Raw genomic sequence first — 17,646 nt, 5'->3', positions numbered from 1 at the left:
AGAAAATAAAAATATATACTCCTTTCTAGAGGGGAAATCTATCAATTCACACTTCCTTTCTCTTAACGCAGTTAACCTCCATAAAGGACAGTCGCTATCTAGTTACATTTAAGCATAGGCATTTAGAAATTTGCATGGTCACGCAGATTAATTGAGAATGCTTTTGGTTTAGTGTCAACTAGATTTCGTGTACTAAGAAGACCAATTGAATTAGAATCTGAAAAAGTGATCCTTGCATAATTTTTTAATGACACGGTCTAAAACACTACACTCCTTATGGTAGATGTGGAAAATCACAAACATGGCACAATATAACCAGACAGTAGAGACTAGTGATGGAACGGGTAGTGATTTTATGAAAAGCCGGATACCGGATATTCGGCCATTATGGTATAATTTCTGGTGCATTTCTGAAATGAAACTTGAAATAAAAATGAAATTAATTAACTTATTTGGATCCAAGATACAAAATGCACTTCTTTGATGCTGATTTAACTAACGAAGCAACTCTAAAAGCAGGATAATTAATTTAATTATAATTGGCGATATTTCCACAAGGATCCTTCAAGAAATTAATTTTATAGCGAATTTTGAAAGTTATCGATGAAAATTGCAACATTGAAAATTTTATCGAAACTTCAAATATTGTTTTCTCAAAAACTAAAAGTTATTTTTCAAAACGGGTTGGTTCATTGGAAAGAGGAAGCTTTTATTAACAGTTTGGGATTATTATCTGCAGTGTCCAACACCTAAAAGAGATACTAATTCCTGTGATTGGTTGAGTACTAAGTAATAGATTTTTTAGTTAATCCTAACCTTCGTGGAAATTTGGAATCCAAAGATTTCTTTACAAATTTATCTATGAAGCATAAATTTTCCATTTGACTTCAAAATTTTCTCCTGCTGACTTTTAGTGTGTTTTCGTTTGCTATTGATGTTCTGGAATTGGCAACGAAGGTTATGTATTTTATCCTTTACTTCTATTATCGAGATATTTTGGTAATAACAGTCGTATCTATGGGCTTCAAGTCACGATATTATTCTATATTAGTATCAATTTAGAAAAAAATTCAGTTCTCATTAATTTTGAGGGCGATTTCAAGAAATATTATGTTATTAATAAAAAAATTAAATGATATGAAATAAATACGAAGTGGTTATGCAACCCAACTTGTTACTTTTTATACTAAGAACCTTTTCCGGGATCGTTTCGGTGTTAAAATGAAATTTATAAGTAATAAAGAAGAAAATGAGATAATATGGGTGTACATAATATTAAAACATAAATATCTATGAAAACGTTGACAGGAATAATAAATAATTAAAAGTAATCGTTGTAGAGTGCCGGTTTATGTATTGATTTTGAAATATTCGAATTGAATCGTTTCATAGGTTTTAGTAACGGATGATTGTTAAATTGTTAACGAACGTGAGATCGGGTTGTTTATTAAAAATGTTTCTTAAAATGTACGTTTTTATGGCTAAAATAATAAATGAAATGTTTTTAAACGGTGATATTTATTTGAATTCGGAAGGTATTTTGACTAACTAGGTGCAGTTCCGTTGCGTTCTCTTAACCCCCCACCACCACCTATATTGCCCCGTGCCGAAATATTTTGTTGCGTTGATGGTTATTCTCCAGCGTTATCTAGGATTTTTTTTCGTTTTAAAAAAAAACTTATTCGACACCCATTTAGTGACGAGACAGCCAGAGTGATTTAACGTCCCCGTACACGAAACGACGATGAAAATGGAGTGGACACCCCAACAAGAGGGTTTACGCGAGATTTTAACCTTATTGAAGGAATCGCAATCGCCGGACACCGCTACCCAAAGAGCTGTACAGCAAGTATCCTTTTTTTAATGAAGCGTAAACGAATTTTATCAATTCAATATTACATCAACTTTAATCAACATACATTCGTTTAGGATAAATCAGTTTCTTTTTTTGCCACCTCACTTCCATAACTATTCCCCAGTTTTTAATATTTTCATTTGTTTAGGTCGTTACACAACCGAGTTAAATTTTTTCCTTAATAAGAATCTTCAGAAATTGGAACAATTAAGTAAATATCCCGATTTTAGTAACTATCTTATGTTTGTTCTAACAAAAATGGTTCAAGAGGATGAGCCAACACGTTCTTTAAGTGGTTTAATATTAAAAAACAATGTTAGAACTCACTATCATAACCTAGTGTCTAGTGTAACAACATTTATAAAGCAAGAATGTTTGAGAGCTGTTGGAGATCCATCACCTTTAATTCGTGCCACCGTTGGGATTCTTATCACTACGATTGCCAGTAAAAGTGAGCTGGAATCTTGGCCCGAGCTACTTCCTGCTTTGTGCAACATGTTGGATTCGCAAGATTATAATGTGTGTGAGGGCGCGTTTGGGGCGTTACAAAAAATATGTGAGGACTCAGTTGAAGTTTTGGATGGTGACACCGTTAATCGACCATTAGACATACTCATTCCAAAATTTTTACAATTCTTTAGTCACTCTAGTTCAAAAATTAGATCCTGTGCAATTGGTTGTGTCAACAATTTTATCATACAAAGGTCACCTGCTCTTATGTTACACATTGATGCCTTTTTAACGGTAAGAAAAATAATTATAGCAAAACCTTGATATAATGGATCTTGTTAAAACATGTTTATAGATAATGTTGGAGTTTGGCCATACATCTCTTAATATGGCTAAACCTGAATGTTTCTAGATCTAGGTTTAGTGTTAGTTCTAGTTTTACTTCAATATTAATATACAATTTAGCGCTATCTAAGACTTACTAGCGCTACTTAACACTGTCAGCGCTAGTTTATATATTAATATTGAAGTAAAACTAGAACTAACACTAAACCTAGAACTAGAAACATTCGGGCTTAGCCGTCTTAAGAGACGTGCAGCTAAACCCGAATGATTCTAGTTCCAGGTGTAGTGTTAATTCTAGTTTTACTTCAATATTAGTATACAATCTAGGGCTATCTAAGATTTCCTAGCGTTACCTAACATTGTCAGCGCTAGATTGTATATTAATATTGAAGTAAAACTAGAACTAACACTACACTTAGAAATAGAATCATTCGAGTTTAGCCATACATCTCTTAAGATGGCTAAACCCGAATGATTCTAGTTCTAGATGTGTTAGTTCTAGTTTTACTTCAAATTAATATACAATCTAGCGCTAGCTAAGACTTACTACCGCTACCTAACACTGTCAGCGCTAGGATTATATATTAATATTAAAGTAAAACTAGAACTAACACTACACCTGGAACTAGAATCATTCGGGTTTCGCCGCACGTCTCTTAACACGGCTAAACCCGAATGTTTCTAGTTCTAGGTGTAGTGTTAGTTCTAGTTTTACGTCAATATTAGTATACAATCTAGCGCTATCTAAGATTTCCTAGCGCTACCTAACATTGTCAGCGCTAGATTGTATATTAATATTGAAGTAAAACTAGAACTAACACTACACTTAGAAATAGAATCATTCGAGTTTAGCCATACATCTCTTAAGATGGCTAAACCCGAATGATTCTAGTTCTAGGTGTAGTGTTAGCTCTAATTTTACTTCAATATTAGGATACAATCTAGCGCTATCTAAGACTTACTAGCGCTACCTAACACTGTTAGCGCTAGGATTATATATTAATATTAAAGTAAAACTAGAACTAACACTACACCTGGAACTAGAATCATTCGGGTTTAGCCGCACGTCTCTTAAGACGGCTAAACCTGATTGATTCTAGTTCTAGATGTAGTGTGAGTTCTAGTTTTACTTCAATATTAATATACAATCTAGCGCTAGCTAAGACTTACTAGCGCTACCTAACACTGTCAGCGCTAGGATTATATATTAATATTAAAGTAAAACTAGAACTAACACTACACCTGGAACTAGAATCATTCGGGTTTCGCCGCACGTCTCTTAACACGGCTAAACCCGAATGTTTCTAGTTCTAGGTGTAGTGTTAGTTCTAGTTTTACGTCAATATTAGTATACAATCTAGCGCTATCTAAGATTTCCTAGCGCTACCTAACATTGTCAGCGCTAGATTGTATATTAATATTGAAGTAAAACTAGAACTAACACTACACTTAGAAATAGAATCATTCGAGTTTAGCCATACATCTCTTAAGATGGCTAAACCCGAATGATTCTAGTTCTAGGTGTAGTGTTAGCTCTAGTTTTACGTCAATATTAGTATACAATCTAGCGCTATCTAAGATTTCCTAGCGCTACCTAACATTGTCAGCGCTAGATTGTATATTAATATTGAAGTAAAACTAGAACTAACACTATACTTAGAAATAGAATCATTCGAGTTTAGCCATACATCTCTTAAGATGGCTAAACCCGAATGATTCTAGTTCTAGGTGTAGTGTTAGCTCTAATTTTACTTCAATATTAGGATACAATCTAGCGCTATCTAAGACTTACTAGCGCTACCTAACACTATCAGCGCTAGGATTATATATTAATATTGAAGTAAAACTAGAACTAACACTACACCTGGAACTAGAATCATTCGGGTTTAGCCGCACGTCTCGTAAGACGGCTAAACCCGAATGTTTCTAGTTCTAGGTGTAGTGTTAGTTTTAATTTTACTTCAATATTAGTATACAATCTAGCGCTATCTAAGGCTTACTAGCGCTACCTAACACTATCAGCGCTAGGATTATATATTAATATTGAAGTAAAACTAGAACTAACACTACACCTGGAACTAGAATCATTCGGGTTTAGCCGCACGTCTCGTAAGACGGCTAAACCCGAATGTTTCTAGTTCTAGGTGTAGTGTTAGTTTTAATTTTACTTCAATATTAGTATACAATCTAGCGCTATCTAAGGCTTACTAGCGCTACCTAACACTATCAGCGCTAGGATTATATATTAATATTGAAGTAAAACTAGAACTAACACTACACCTGGAACTAGAATCATTCGGGTTTAGCCGCACGTCTCGTAAGACGGCTAAACCCGAATGTTTCTAGTTCTAGGTGTAGTGTTAGTTTTAATTTTACTTCAATATTAGTATACAATCTAGCGCTATCTAAGGCTTACTAGCGCTACCTAACACTGTCAGCGCTAGATTATATATTAATATTCAAGTAAACTAGAACTAACACTACAACTGGAACTAGAATCATTCGGGTTTAGCCGTCTTAAGAGACGTGCGGCTACCTAACAGCGCTACCTAACACTATCAGCGCTAGGATTATATATTAATATTGAAGTAAAACTAGAACTAACACTACACCTGGAACTAGAATCATTCGGGTTTAGCCGCACGTCTCTTAAGACGGCTAAACCCGAATGTTTCTAGTTCTAGGTGTAGTGTTAGTTTTAATTTTACTTCAATATTAGTATACAATCTAGCGCTATCTAAGGCTTACTAACGCTACCTAACACTGTCAGCGCTAGGATTATATATTAATATTGAAGTAAAACTAGAGCTAACACTACACCTAGAACTAGAAACATTCGGGTTTAGCCGTCTTAAGAGACGTGCGGCTAAACCCGAATGATTCTAGTTCCAGGTGTAGTGTTAGTTCTAGTTTTACTTCAATATTAAGATACAATCTAGCGCTATCTAAGACTTACTAGCGCTACCTAACACTGTCAGCGCTAGGATTATATATTAATATTGAAGTAAAACTAGAACTAACACTACACCTGGAACTAGAATCATTCGGGTTTAGCCGCACGTCTCTTAAGACGGCTAAACCCGAATCTAACGCTATGTAGGGCTTACTAGCGCTACCTAACACTATCACTAGAACTAACACTCAACCTAGAACTAATGATGGGAATACCGCTCATAACCGTTTCGCGCTCCAGGAACGGTCTCTACACAAATATACCGCTCCAAAATAACGTGACCTTGAGCAAAAACAGCTTTATTTCGTAGCAAGTTAGAAAAATTCTTATTATATATTCCCTACCCCTAATTGTCATAATTAACTCACTACAAATACGTAAGTATATTACTAACGTTCTGTAACGGGTGTTTTAAAAATCGCATGGAAGCGGTACGCTCCTCAAAAACACCACTCCAAATTACCGTTCCTCAAATACGGCTAAACCCGAATGTTTCTAGTTCTAATGTTATTTCTAATACTAGTGTTAAGCTAGTAATAATAATAGCTCTAGTTTTAGTTATTATTCAGAAATTAAAAACTTCCCCATATTAATCCGTTATAACGAAGTTTTTAAAATATTTTTTTAATAAAAAATTTTTTTAATACCAATTTTTAATTTATTTATATAGAATTTGTTTCACGTCGCATCTGACGAAGATCCGGAAGTTCGTAAAAACGTATGTCGAGCGCTTGTTATGTTATTAGAAGTGCGTATGGATCGTTTAATTCCCCACATGGGTGATATAATCGAATACATGCTGATGAGAACTCAAGATAACGACGAAGGTGTCGCTTTGGAGGCGTGCGAATTTTGGCTATCGTTGGCCGAACAACCTATATGTAGAGAGGTTTTGATTAATCACTTAAACAGGTTAATTCCCACACTCGTACGTGGAATGAAATATTCCGAAATCGATATTATTCTATTAAAGGTTAGTTATTTTATCATTTTTTTTCTCTTAATACTTAATGAATTGATTTAGGGTGATGTTGAGGAAGATGAGGCTGTACCTGATAAAGAAGAAGATATTCGACCACGTTTTCATAAATCAAAAACTCATACGATGATGAAAACGGCGGGCGCCACAAATGCTAATGGTTCGACGATGAATGAAAATGGAACAACAGACGGTGATGAAGATGAGGAAGATTTTGATGATGCAGACGATGATAGTTCATTATCAGATTGGAATTTGAGGAAGTGCAGTGCAGCCGCTTTAGATGTATTAGCAAACGTATTCAGAGAGGAACTACTACCTATATTAATACCAATTCTAAAAGAAACACTTTTTCATCAAGAGTGGGAAATAAAAGAATCTGGAATTTTAGCATTAGGCGCAATTGCGGAAGGGTGTATGTCGGGGATGTTAAACCATTTACCCGAACTAATACCGTATTTAATAAATAGTCTCAATGATAGAAAAGCTCTTGTTAGAGCTATTACATGTTGGACGTTAAGTCGTTATTCACATTGGGTCGTTTCGCAATCCCACGACTCATATTTAAAACCGTTAATGACGGAATTACTGAAAAGAATATTGGATAGCAATAAAAGGGTGCAAGAAGCGGCTTGCTCCGCCTTCGCCACGCTAGAAGAGGAAGCCTGCACCGAATTAGTACCCTATTTAAGTTTCATACTCGAAACGTTAGTTTTCGCATTTTCTAAATACCAACACAAAAATTTGTTGATACTTTACGATGCTATTGGAACTTTAGCTGATTCCGTCGGCCATCATCTTAATAAACCAGCTTATATTAACTTATTAATGCCACCGCTTATACAAAAATGGAACGTACTTAAAGATGAAGATAAAGATTTATTTCCGTTACTTGAGGTACCTTTTATATCAAAGTTTAATACTTTTAAAGGGGGTATCCTACTTTGACTTGTTAGTAATAGATTTTTAACACTACTGGGTGTCCCATGTAAGCGCCAAAGTACATACTTGAAGAATTGTTCTCATGTTTTATCTATTTTTCCTTTTTTCTTTCTGAATTATTAATAAATAAGGTTTCAATAAACAAAATGACTTAATCATAAAAGATGGATTCAGTAAAACCATAAAAAGTTAAAGGTGGAATACCCGCTAAATCAAATTTTGCGCTGTATACAACATTGAATTAACATTTATTTGTTTTAGTGTTTATCAAGTGTAGCAACAGCATTGCAATCAGGTTTCTTACCATACTGTGAGCCAGTGTATCGTAGATGTGTATCATTAGTACAACAAACCCTGTATCAACATATGGCAAACACTCAAAATCCGGAACAATATGACGCGCCTGATAAGGATTTTATGATCGTGGCGTTAGATTTGTTGTCGGGTTTGGCGGAAGGATTAAACGGACATATTGAAAAGTTGGTGATGAACAGTAACATAATGCAATTGTTGCATCATTGTATGCAAGATCCCATGCCGGAAGTGCGACAGTCGTCGTTTGCGTTGCTTGGTGATCTAACCAAGGCATGCTTCCAGCATGTGCGACCATGGATACCTCAATTTTTGCCGATACTTGGGCAAAATTTAAATCCCCAATATATATCTGTATGCAATAACGCCACCTGGGCCATTGGAGAAATTAGTATAAAATTAGGTAAAACATTTTTTTGTTAATCAATCAATTTTTTAACACAACATTTTAATTTTTAGGAGCAGACACCAGACCATACATTGTTATTGTGTTGAATCAATTGATTGATATTATCAATAGACCAAATACCCCTAAAACTTTGTTAGAAAATACAGGTAGACCAACTCGTTTAAATGAAACTAAAAATTTCCTTTTTGTTTTTTATTACTTACTTTTTCATTATTATCGCAATAGTGATGAAAAAGTAAAGAATAGAAATCTGATTTTCTACAGGAATCTCTCTGGTAGCATAAAATAAAGATGAAAAGAGATATGTAAGACGATTTTCGACGTTTCGTTTCGATTTCGAAACGTCAAAGTTGTATTTACGATTTGATTGATAAAAATGGAACGACAAAAGCGACAAAAAATAATCGACGAAAAAATGGATTGACAAAGAAGACAAACATCGAAATCTATACATTTTTTAGTTGGCGTTTGTTTTGTACTTGATATAATAATTTTTTAATTTAAATATGATTTTCGTTATAATTATTTTTGGAAAAAGGGTTGTTCCCTTTTTATCAATTTTTACAACAACTTTGCCCATATTACTTTTTATATTTATTTACCATTAATGCTAATATTTTTCTATAATTGTGATTATTTGTCGTTAATTCAGTTGGGGTTTTTGTTTGTTTTTTTGTTCTCGGTGGTTGATCTGTAGCCATTACAATCGGTCGCCTGGGTTATGTCTGCCCACACGATGTCGCGCCTGTGTTACATCAGTTTGTCCGACAGTGGTGTGTAAAAAATCTTTTTATTCTTTATACTAAGTTTGCATTTATCTTATTTATTACCGTTTTTTTATCTTTTTCTCTCTCTATCTCTCTCAACTTGAAAAAGTGAAACAGTCGAACGGGACGACACGTCCAAAAAACACTATATAGATAAACCGGATATATCAACTATTACGAAATTTTTCTTATATTTATTGACACCCCACAACTTTTCAGGTGTACCTCCTTACGTAATATACGTGACAATGAAGAGAAGGATAGTGCTTTCAGAGGGATGTGTCACATGATTTCCGTAAATCCAGCGGGTGTCGTTCAAGATTTCATCTTTTTCTGTGACGCTGTCGCTTCGTGGGTTGCACCTAAAGAAGATCTTAGAGAAGTATTCATTAAGGTAAATAAAAGCTAAATACTTTATAATATATCTATATTATAAAGATAAATAATATGCCTTCAAATAACATTTTTTCACATCTTATTAAAATCACGCATATATTTAAAGGCATATAATAACAGGTTAAACTCTTTTCTTATATACTATTTATTTATTTATATTATATTGTTATTAATTTTCTATTATATTAATAAAGAGTTTGACTTAATATTGTATTGAAGTAATAAAAAAATTAAATAAATTTATAACTTTAAAGATATTGCACGGATTTAAAGCTCAAGTAGGTGAGGAAAATTGGAGACGTTTTAGCGATCAATTTCCACCTCAATTAAGCGAACGACTGTCGACGATGTACGGGGTTTGAAAGCCCAATGTGTGACCGATGCACGGGGATTAAGAAGACAATCGCGTTCCTTGGGTGGGAATCAGACGGCACGGGCCTCTGCCGCAGGATGGGTGGGATCATCAATTTTTCTACAAATCTAGTTGTGTTAAACCTATACTCAAAAAAATACGTATTTTTCGACATCCACATGCTGAGACTATCTTGGGTTTCAATTCTTAACCGTGTATGTAAATAACAATGTTTCATTTATTAAATTGGGCTAATTTGGTTATAATTTCTTTTTTATTTTAATTATAATTATTTTTATATCATCTTTTATTAATATTATTCCCGAGACGTCTCGTGATACCACGACTGAGTATAGGTGTCAATATAAAAACAATTAAAAAAATGAGGATTTTAAGAGAAAATTTTTGTCGTATCGTTGCAATGTGTAGTGGATATTTTTTAGTGCTAGATCGATTAGATGGGATTTTTTGATAACCATTTTTTTTGTTGTTTTGTTTTCTTTGATTATTATTTTGTTAAAAGAAAAGCAAACGGGATTCTTAACGTTTTCGATCGTTACACACCGTTTGACTTGTAAAAAGTCCTTCTCGTAAGTCTCCTGCCTTATAACCTACAAGAGGACTTCTGACTTTCAATTCCTCGCACCTTGAACGTCACGTGTAAAACGTTACCGGACGAATCCTGTGTATCCTAGTCCCTTAACTCTCATCCGAAAGCTCACGGTGGCCTAAAAAAAAAAGATAAAAAAAATAAATAGTTATGCAAATGTCGAACTACAAATGTGATATTTAGCGATGGATAAATCCTATTCATTTGTGATATATTAGACTGTTAACCGCTTGAATTCATTTTCAAATCTCTGGAAAAGTAACAGAGCATAAAAATGTTATATATGCAACATACAGTGTATATATATATATAAATATAGAATTGTTTTATTTCTTATTCTATGGCTAGTAAATGCAGAAACGCGAGTAAAAGAATTTATTATTTAAATCACCGTCATGGTTTCTATTTCTTGTCGTCGTTATTAACATGTTGCATATGATGATAACTTAAGACCCATAGTGAGTTGATGGGTGTGCAGAAGTCTTCGCGTTCCTTCTACACTCCATGTTCCATTCCTTTTCTGCGTGTGTCAACGCATTCCTCTCTAATACTACATTATTATACTATTAGTAGCTGTATAGACGGTACAAAATTTGAATTACTTTTTCTTTCCTTTCTCTCTGAAATGAAATAACGTCATTTTACGCTAAGTAACTTCGTTTCAAATCGAAACGAAGACGTTCCTCTCGTAACGAGGAACGTGGCCTTGTATTAAAAATGATCATATGTTGGAATGTTTGCCGATTGTATGCCATAATTATTGTTTCTTTTCTCTTTGAATTTTACATTTTGCGATTTGATTTAGTTCCTTTTAATGAATTTCAATTTACTAGTAGCGGATCTTAGTGATAAAAAACAAAGGCAACCTTCATATTAGGATTATTTCTTTGTTTGGTTGATGTGATTTAAATACTATTATACTATGTTTAGCGTACATGGTGTTGTTGTCTGTAATCTGTAATTGTTTATAAACGTGTTTATCGAAGGAGGACGCTAAAAAATTAAATAATACCATTGTTGTACTTACACTTTACCTTACCATTGTTAGTTAATTACATCTGGCGGATTTTAGGGTTATTACATTAACTACTTGCGTACACGACCTCTAGCTGTACATTCTTTCTAGACCCTCTTTCTAAACATTTTTTATATAACATAATTTTTTTTTGTATATTGAACAAGCCTATTATTTTTATATGTTATTTTATCAATGTATATTTGTTTTTCTTTTTTTGAAAAACATGAAATTAATAAATATCATGTCTACAATTTTAATAAAAAGGTTTTTTTTTCATACTTCCTAATTAAATTTTTTGTTGCGCAACATATTCCATCTCGTAATCAATTAGAAATTTCAATGTTTAATTGATTACTGAAAAGTTTTAATTACCGAAGCGAGCCTGTTTTATCGTTAGTGCTTTTGGCCTGCGTCAAATTATTGATTACGGGATCTGTCCTGCGCACTTCCGGTATAAAATCGCGAAATTACTCTGCGAATCACTTACTTACCATCGAGTCCCCAAACGAGAATATCTGTTTATGGTAAACTTTTAAGGAGGTAAGCTGCCTATTTTTCAAATTCATTTCTCCAAGCCGGTTTTTTACAGAATCATGCATTTCTCCACGGCCAAGTTATTGATGATATTGGCGTCGTTTGCCGGAACTCATATTCGAGCCGAGGAAGGGTCGCTCCGAAGCGCCCTAAACGCGATCAGCAAGCGCCAGCAAGATTTGGGCGATTATCCCAAGTATTCCGACGACTTTTACAATGACCCCGAGCGATATTTGGCTGAAAATGGTAACGATCTCGCATTTCTCAACTCTCCAGATAAAAACAATCAAGGTAATAACTAAATTTAGATTTCTAAGATTGACATCTCCTTCAAACGTCCTTCAAAATACTAACTTGTAGATTACAAAGATTCTATTTACGAGTACTCTGCTGATGATGGTGACAATAAAATAATATCATCGGCTTTTCGGGAACGCATCGAGGAAGATAAATCGCGACAAAAAGAAAAATTTGAAAATTTAGCTTCCGGCGATTTGAACGAAATTAATAGCTCCGACGATAACGCCGATTACTTAGAGTTTTTACACGAATTATGGGAGAAATACGGTAGGAATTACCCGGAAATTTTAAATTATTACATGGGAATCCACGCGAATAAGGGTGATATCAAAAAACGGAGCCATCCACATCATTATACAGGTTTAGGTTTAGATTCTGTCGGAATGAAAAAGCGCAGTTACAAACCCAACGAAGCCGCCGATTACTTATACTTAATTAACTATCCCAATAAAGACGACTACTCAATATCCAAACGTTTTCCGGTAACAAAACGAAGCAGCAGCAATTATTACCCAATCCCTTACACCAACGAGTTTAACAAACCGGTGAAAAGATCGCCAAAAAAAGAGGTGACCCCAACAAAAACCGATCCCAAAGTCGCGCAAGATCTAAGCAACATTTTTAACCCGGAACATAAACATCACCCCACTGAAAAGCCGGTCACCAAGCCAAAACGGACCGAGCACGTCTCCGAAAACGAAACAACTAAAAAATCTCAGGTTACAACTTCCTCAACAACAACCACATCCACAACATCAACAACAAAACGCCCTGATAGCGACGCGGAAAAAGGGGATGGAAAGCCGATTCAACTAAAAAAGAAATCCATCGATTGGTCCGACTATTTTGGAATAGACCGCAAAAAGAAATCAGACAACTTAGATAACGAGTGGTTAATGGAACGTTATCATAAAGCCGTAGCAATGGCCTCTAAAAGAGATAAACAAGACACAAACCAGAAAACGACCGAAGAAAAAATTAATGAAATGGACACTAAATTAAAGAACATTGAATACGCAATCGTTGATGACGCGCTTAAATTTACGGGCGCTCACGAAGGAGCCGTCGATTCAAAAGAAATTCAAGAAGTTAAAGACCGCGTTATATCCCAATTGGCAACCGCTTACAGTTTGGAAAAAATGCGCAGGGCTTTGGGCGAATACAGAAAGAGCGTTTTAAAAGAACGAAGCCGAATGAATAATCGCGAAAAAAATGATAAAATCGACGAGAAACGTTTATCCGTACCCAGAAAATCAGCCGAAATGGAAAAGGAAATGGACGAAGAAGAATTTGACAATAATATTAAATGTACCGATGAAAATTGTTCTAAAGATAAATATGGAGAAATGCGCGATGGAAACACTTTGGAGTATTGCCCCAAAGTACAACGTGTTTGTAGCGAGGTTGCTACCGTTTTGGGTCATTATGGAAAAATTTTTGAACCAGCTTGTGCTATGCATCAAATGTGTTTACTTTGTGTAAGTACAATTTTAAAATTTTAACGAAATATATTACATTTTTTTTTTATTTAGGCTGATAATAGTTGGTTTAGTCCAACCCGTCAATGCAACATGCTTTTCTTAAATAAAACCGATTATTTATGCAATGATGATATGGAATGTCGCGAAATGGCACGTCACTCAGTTCGATATTTATTAGATGTGAATCATTTGTTGAGGTCAGAACCGCCGGATACTTGCGAACTGGTCTGTTAAGCTACCATAAAAGTTCAAGATGACTACATAAACAAAAAAAATTAAATAAAATAAAATGAGGGAGCCCGAAATATCGCGGCTCCCGTCGGTGTACTAATGATGTTTTCAAAACGTATACAATGTAGGTGTTGCTTAGCGATCTTATGTTCTTTCTCGATGTGTCATCCTTTATGTGTCTAAGACACCATAAAAAACTAAAAAAAATTGAAACAAAATAAATAAATAAATCGAATATGAACAAGGATTGTTAGTGGAGAAAAAAACAAAAAAGACGATTTTAAATGAATTGTTTTATTCATTATTTATTAATTGGGTGATCATTAAGCTGTTTATTGAGATATATTTTATGTTTGCGTTAATGGTAATTATTTTACAGGTGAAAGTTTTTCTATTGAAAATAAAAGAATTTATATTGTTTATATTTTCCGAAGGGACTTGTAAAAAAAAATATATAAGAGATAAGATAATCTGTACTATTTGAAAAATATACCTTTAAATTTATCCAGCATTTCGTTTTTTGTTATTATTCCCCGAATCTTATTTGAATTCACCACACTTAGAAAATTCTAATTCGAAATTATTTTGCGGTTGTTTCGTTCAATACAATTATCATAAATTTACAAAAAATTAAATATTCATGACTCTAAGACTATATGATTCGAATATAACTTTTTAATATATTATTTATAAATACAATTTTGACCTTTTACACTTGTCTTTGAATTTCAATTACTTACATTCAATTAACTTGCATCACTTTTTACATCTCCCTTACTGACCAAACAGGCAAAAACAACGTTATCCTTGAATAAGTGACATCATAAAATAATACTTTTTAAATGATATCACATTACTAGAAATTTAATTCATTAGGATTCATAGAAACATCTAAAAAATTGCCAAGAAATTATTCGTAATGAAAGATAAGCTTATTTATAAGGGGTGATTCATCAACATCCTCGAGATTCAAGTTCTTAAGTAGGTCATTGATCGAGATTTCATAAATTATATCGAAAGGTTATTTATAATTGGTGATTATTCTTAACAACCTTAAGGTAATTGTGGGCCTTGTCTCTTAACTCAAACTGATGCAGGGTAATCTCAGAAGACATCTCGAAATCCTCAGGGATTAAATGTACTGATAGTGTGATATGTACAGCAAAGAAGCAATACTAAGTTTCATCAAGGACCTAAATTTGCCCTAAACCTTTAGAAGGCGTAAGATAAAGTGGCCACCATTTTGAAAATATTTTAGATCGAAAGATGCAATGAAACAAAAGAAAAATATGTGTCCGAGGATGTTGACTCGAGATCCAGTCATAAAAAATACAATATTAATTTGCTTTGTGTTATTATCCTAAACTTCGTTTATCTTTTTGTTTCTGTCGATGTGATAACACGTTAATAAATGAGTCGTTGTCTCGAAGGTAATTTTTTAATGAAGATGGATCCATGTAGCACTTGTCTCTAACTTAGGCAGATAATAGTTTAATAAAAGTAAAAAACATTTTTTTATTTTAATTTCTTTATTTTATATATATATATAATTTTTGTACAAATAACAATAAACAATTATTACTATTTTTATTAATTACATCATAAATAACAAGTACGGTATCAACGTAAATTCGCCGTTATCCAATCAAAAAAAGCTCCAGTGCTCGAATAAACCCCGTAATACCCAGGCTCGGCGCATTTGACACCATAAGAAACAACACCAAACAAATAATACACAAATTGTCCATTTTCCTGTCTCGGCAACATAAAAGGACCGCCAGAATCGCCTTTGCACGAATCTTTTGAACCATCCGGATATCCCGCACAAAGCACGTTATCGTCAATTATCGCCTGTTTAATTTTTGAAAATGCTGCTTTACACGTTTCTGTGCTCACAATCGGCACACTTGCGTATTGAAGTGTGCTACTTGATGGGCCATCTAAAATTTATTTTTTACACACAACTTAGTATTTCATTAAATAATACATACTAAAATATATTGATCCCCACCCGGCGACGAACCCATAATATTTAACAAATTTTTGCGACCTTAAACTGGGCGAAGTTGGTAAACAAATCGGCCAAACTGAGGCTAGAAAAAAAATTGTTTTTCATTAAGTAAAAAAAGAAAGTCTTTTCTATTGTATTAAAAAAAAATGTCAATGTCGATATATATAAATTCATGGACGAAAATCTATTGAGATTGCCCAACGATACGTTGACCGAAACCCAAAAAAAAATAAATTCATTCAAGGATTTTTTTTTCTTTTGAATGCATTTGAACAGGATGTTGTCTAAGCGGTCGATCGTATTACGCGCAACCATACGAGCAACTATTAAAATTCTATTTTTAACGGATACCCGACGCTTCGAATTAGAATTAAACACTTACGATGTTCAACCTTGTTTGCCAAAGTCAATATTGCAATATCGTTCGTGTAATGCATAGTATTATAATCGGCGTGAATCACTTTATCGATTATCGGTACATCTATTGGATTAGCACCTTCGGTGTCTGAATACAATTCTAATTCGCCAAGTCTTGCTAAATATCTAAAAGAAGTATTTTTTTGTGAAAGTTTAAAAAAGTTAAAAAAGTCAGTTTAATCTTACAAATCATCCCTCCCTTTAACACAATGAGCAGCTGTTAAAACGTGTTTTTTAGTAATCAAACTTCCCCCACATAACCACCTGGGTTGATTTTCATTTTTTGAGTTTCTATAACCAAGCGCAACCATCCAAGGAAATTGTCCCAATTTTGCGGGGGTTCCCCCAACCACACGAAAATCGGTGGAATTTGTTAAACCACATGCTGGAAACGTGGGTAAACTGTTTGAGGATCGATCTTCGAGATTATCGTTGATTTTTGCGGTTGTTGTGGAAGGAGTTGTTGATGAAGTAGATGAAGTGTCGGGAAGACTCCTTCCGTATTGTGGGCAACAAACCATTGGTAAATTTCCGGAATAACCACAAACTGATCGGACCAAATAATTTCGGATTTCTTGGTTTTGATTTTGAGTCTTTAAGAGGGTTATCAACGGCTCGCAGGAGTTTATGATGATGCATCTTCCATCATCCCTCAATGGTGTTGTACAATAACGATCTAGAAATCAAAATTTATTGCGTAATTAAAGTTTCAAAATGTTATTATATTAATGATAACGTTATCTCTTTCCAAAGAACTTTTTTTAAGAAAATACGCACCTTGACCTGAAACGTTACTTATAAAAGATGTTACAACTAATAAACACACCAATCGCATCATTTTCACTACAAAAAATGGGTTGTTGTGATTTGTAAAGATAATTCAACACTGAACCTCCAACTTCTGCGGTGAGAGTATTTAAACGAACGACGCGAAATGCACAGAAGGCCATTGTTAAGGTCGATTATACCAGATTTACGATGTTACCGTATTACTACTACGATATGAAAGCGCTGTCTCCTCCGAGATGTAGCAGGATTTCCCTGATTACAAAAAAATTTCAAAAATTTACACCATACTCGACCTCAAAGAAAAAAGGAAGAAGCTGAGTCAAGTTGTTCTTGCTCTTGTTGAATCATTGATCTCATTTTACAAGGTTTATCCTAGGACGTTTTAAAGCACAAAAATTAATAATTTAGTACGATGAAAATAAAAAAATTATAATAAAACTAACAAATCCATCAATTAGATATGATACAATACAAACATGTCGTGATTACATCTCA

General features: G+C 34.0%; 3 protein-coding genes across 3 annotated transcripts; 2 read left to right on the top strand and 1 right to left on the bottom strand.

Moving 5' to 3' along the window:
- Positions 1-1,586: 1,586 nt before the first annotated feature.
- LOC111425688 (transportin 1) lies at positions 1,587-11,396 on the top strand. Its single transcript, XM_023059895.2, has 9 exons — positions 1,587-1,849; positions 2,051-2,599; positions 6,274-6,576; positions 6,628-7,479; positions 7,786-8,239; positions 8,296-8,391; positions 8,943-9,018; positions 9,232-9,406; positions 9,663-11,396. The coding sequence occupies exons 1-9, from the start codon at positions 1,745-1,747 to the stop codon at positions 9,768-9,770; spliced, it is 2,718 nt and encodes a 905-aa protein (XP_022915663.2). The 5' UTR covers positions 1,587-1,744; the 3' UTR covers positions 9,771-11,396.
- A 433-nt stretch (positions 11,397-11,829) lies between these two features.
- LOC111425445 (uncharacterized) lies at positions 11,830-14,438 on the top strand. The gene is made up of 4 exons (XM_023059459.2): positions 11,830-11,928; positions 11,978-12,213; positions 12,283-13,700; positions 13,755-14,438. Exons 2-4 carry the CDS (start codon positions 11,982-11,984, stop codon positions 13,935-13,937), a joined length of 1,833 nt encoding a protein of 610 aa, XP_022915227.1. The 5' UTR covers positions 11,830-11,928; positions 11,978-11,981; the 3' UTR covers positions 13,938-14,438.
- A 1,066-nt stretch (positions 14,439-15,504) lies between these two features.
- On the bottom strand, positions 15,505-17,248 carry LOC111425560 (venom protease-like). The gene is made up of 5 exons (XM_023059664.2): positions 17,140-17,248; positions 16,549-17,038; positions 16,328-16,488; positions 15,926-16,027; positions 15,505-15,874 (listed from the first exon to the last, which is right to left on the bottom strand). The coding sequence occupies exons 1-5, from the start codon at positions 17,198-17,200 to the stop codon at positions 15,555-15,557; spliced, it is 1,134 nt and encodes a 377-aa protein (XP_022915432.2). The 5' UTR covers positions 17,201-17,248; the 3' UTR covers positions 15,505-15,554.
- Between the last annotated feature and the right edge of the window lie 398 nt (positions 17,249-17,646).

The sequence above is a fragment of the Onthophagus taurus genome, chromosome 8 (assembly GCF_036711975.1).
Source record: "Onthophagus taurus isolate NC chromosome 8, IU_Otau_3.0, whole genome shotgun sequence".
NCBI classification, from domain to species: Eukaryota; Metazoa; Arthropoda; class Insecta; order Coleoptera; family Scarabaeidae; genus Onthophagus; species Onthophagus taurus.
The sequence above is the reverse complement of the archived record's forward strand: the minus strand, read 5'-3'. Positions and strand labels throughout refer to the sequence as shown.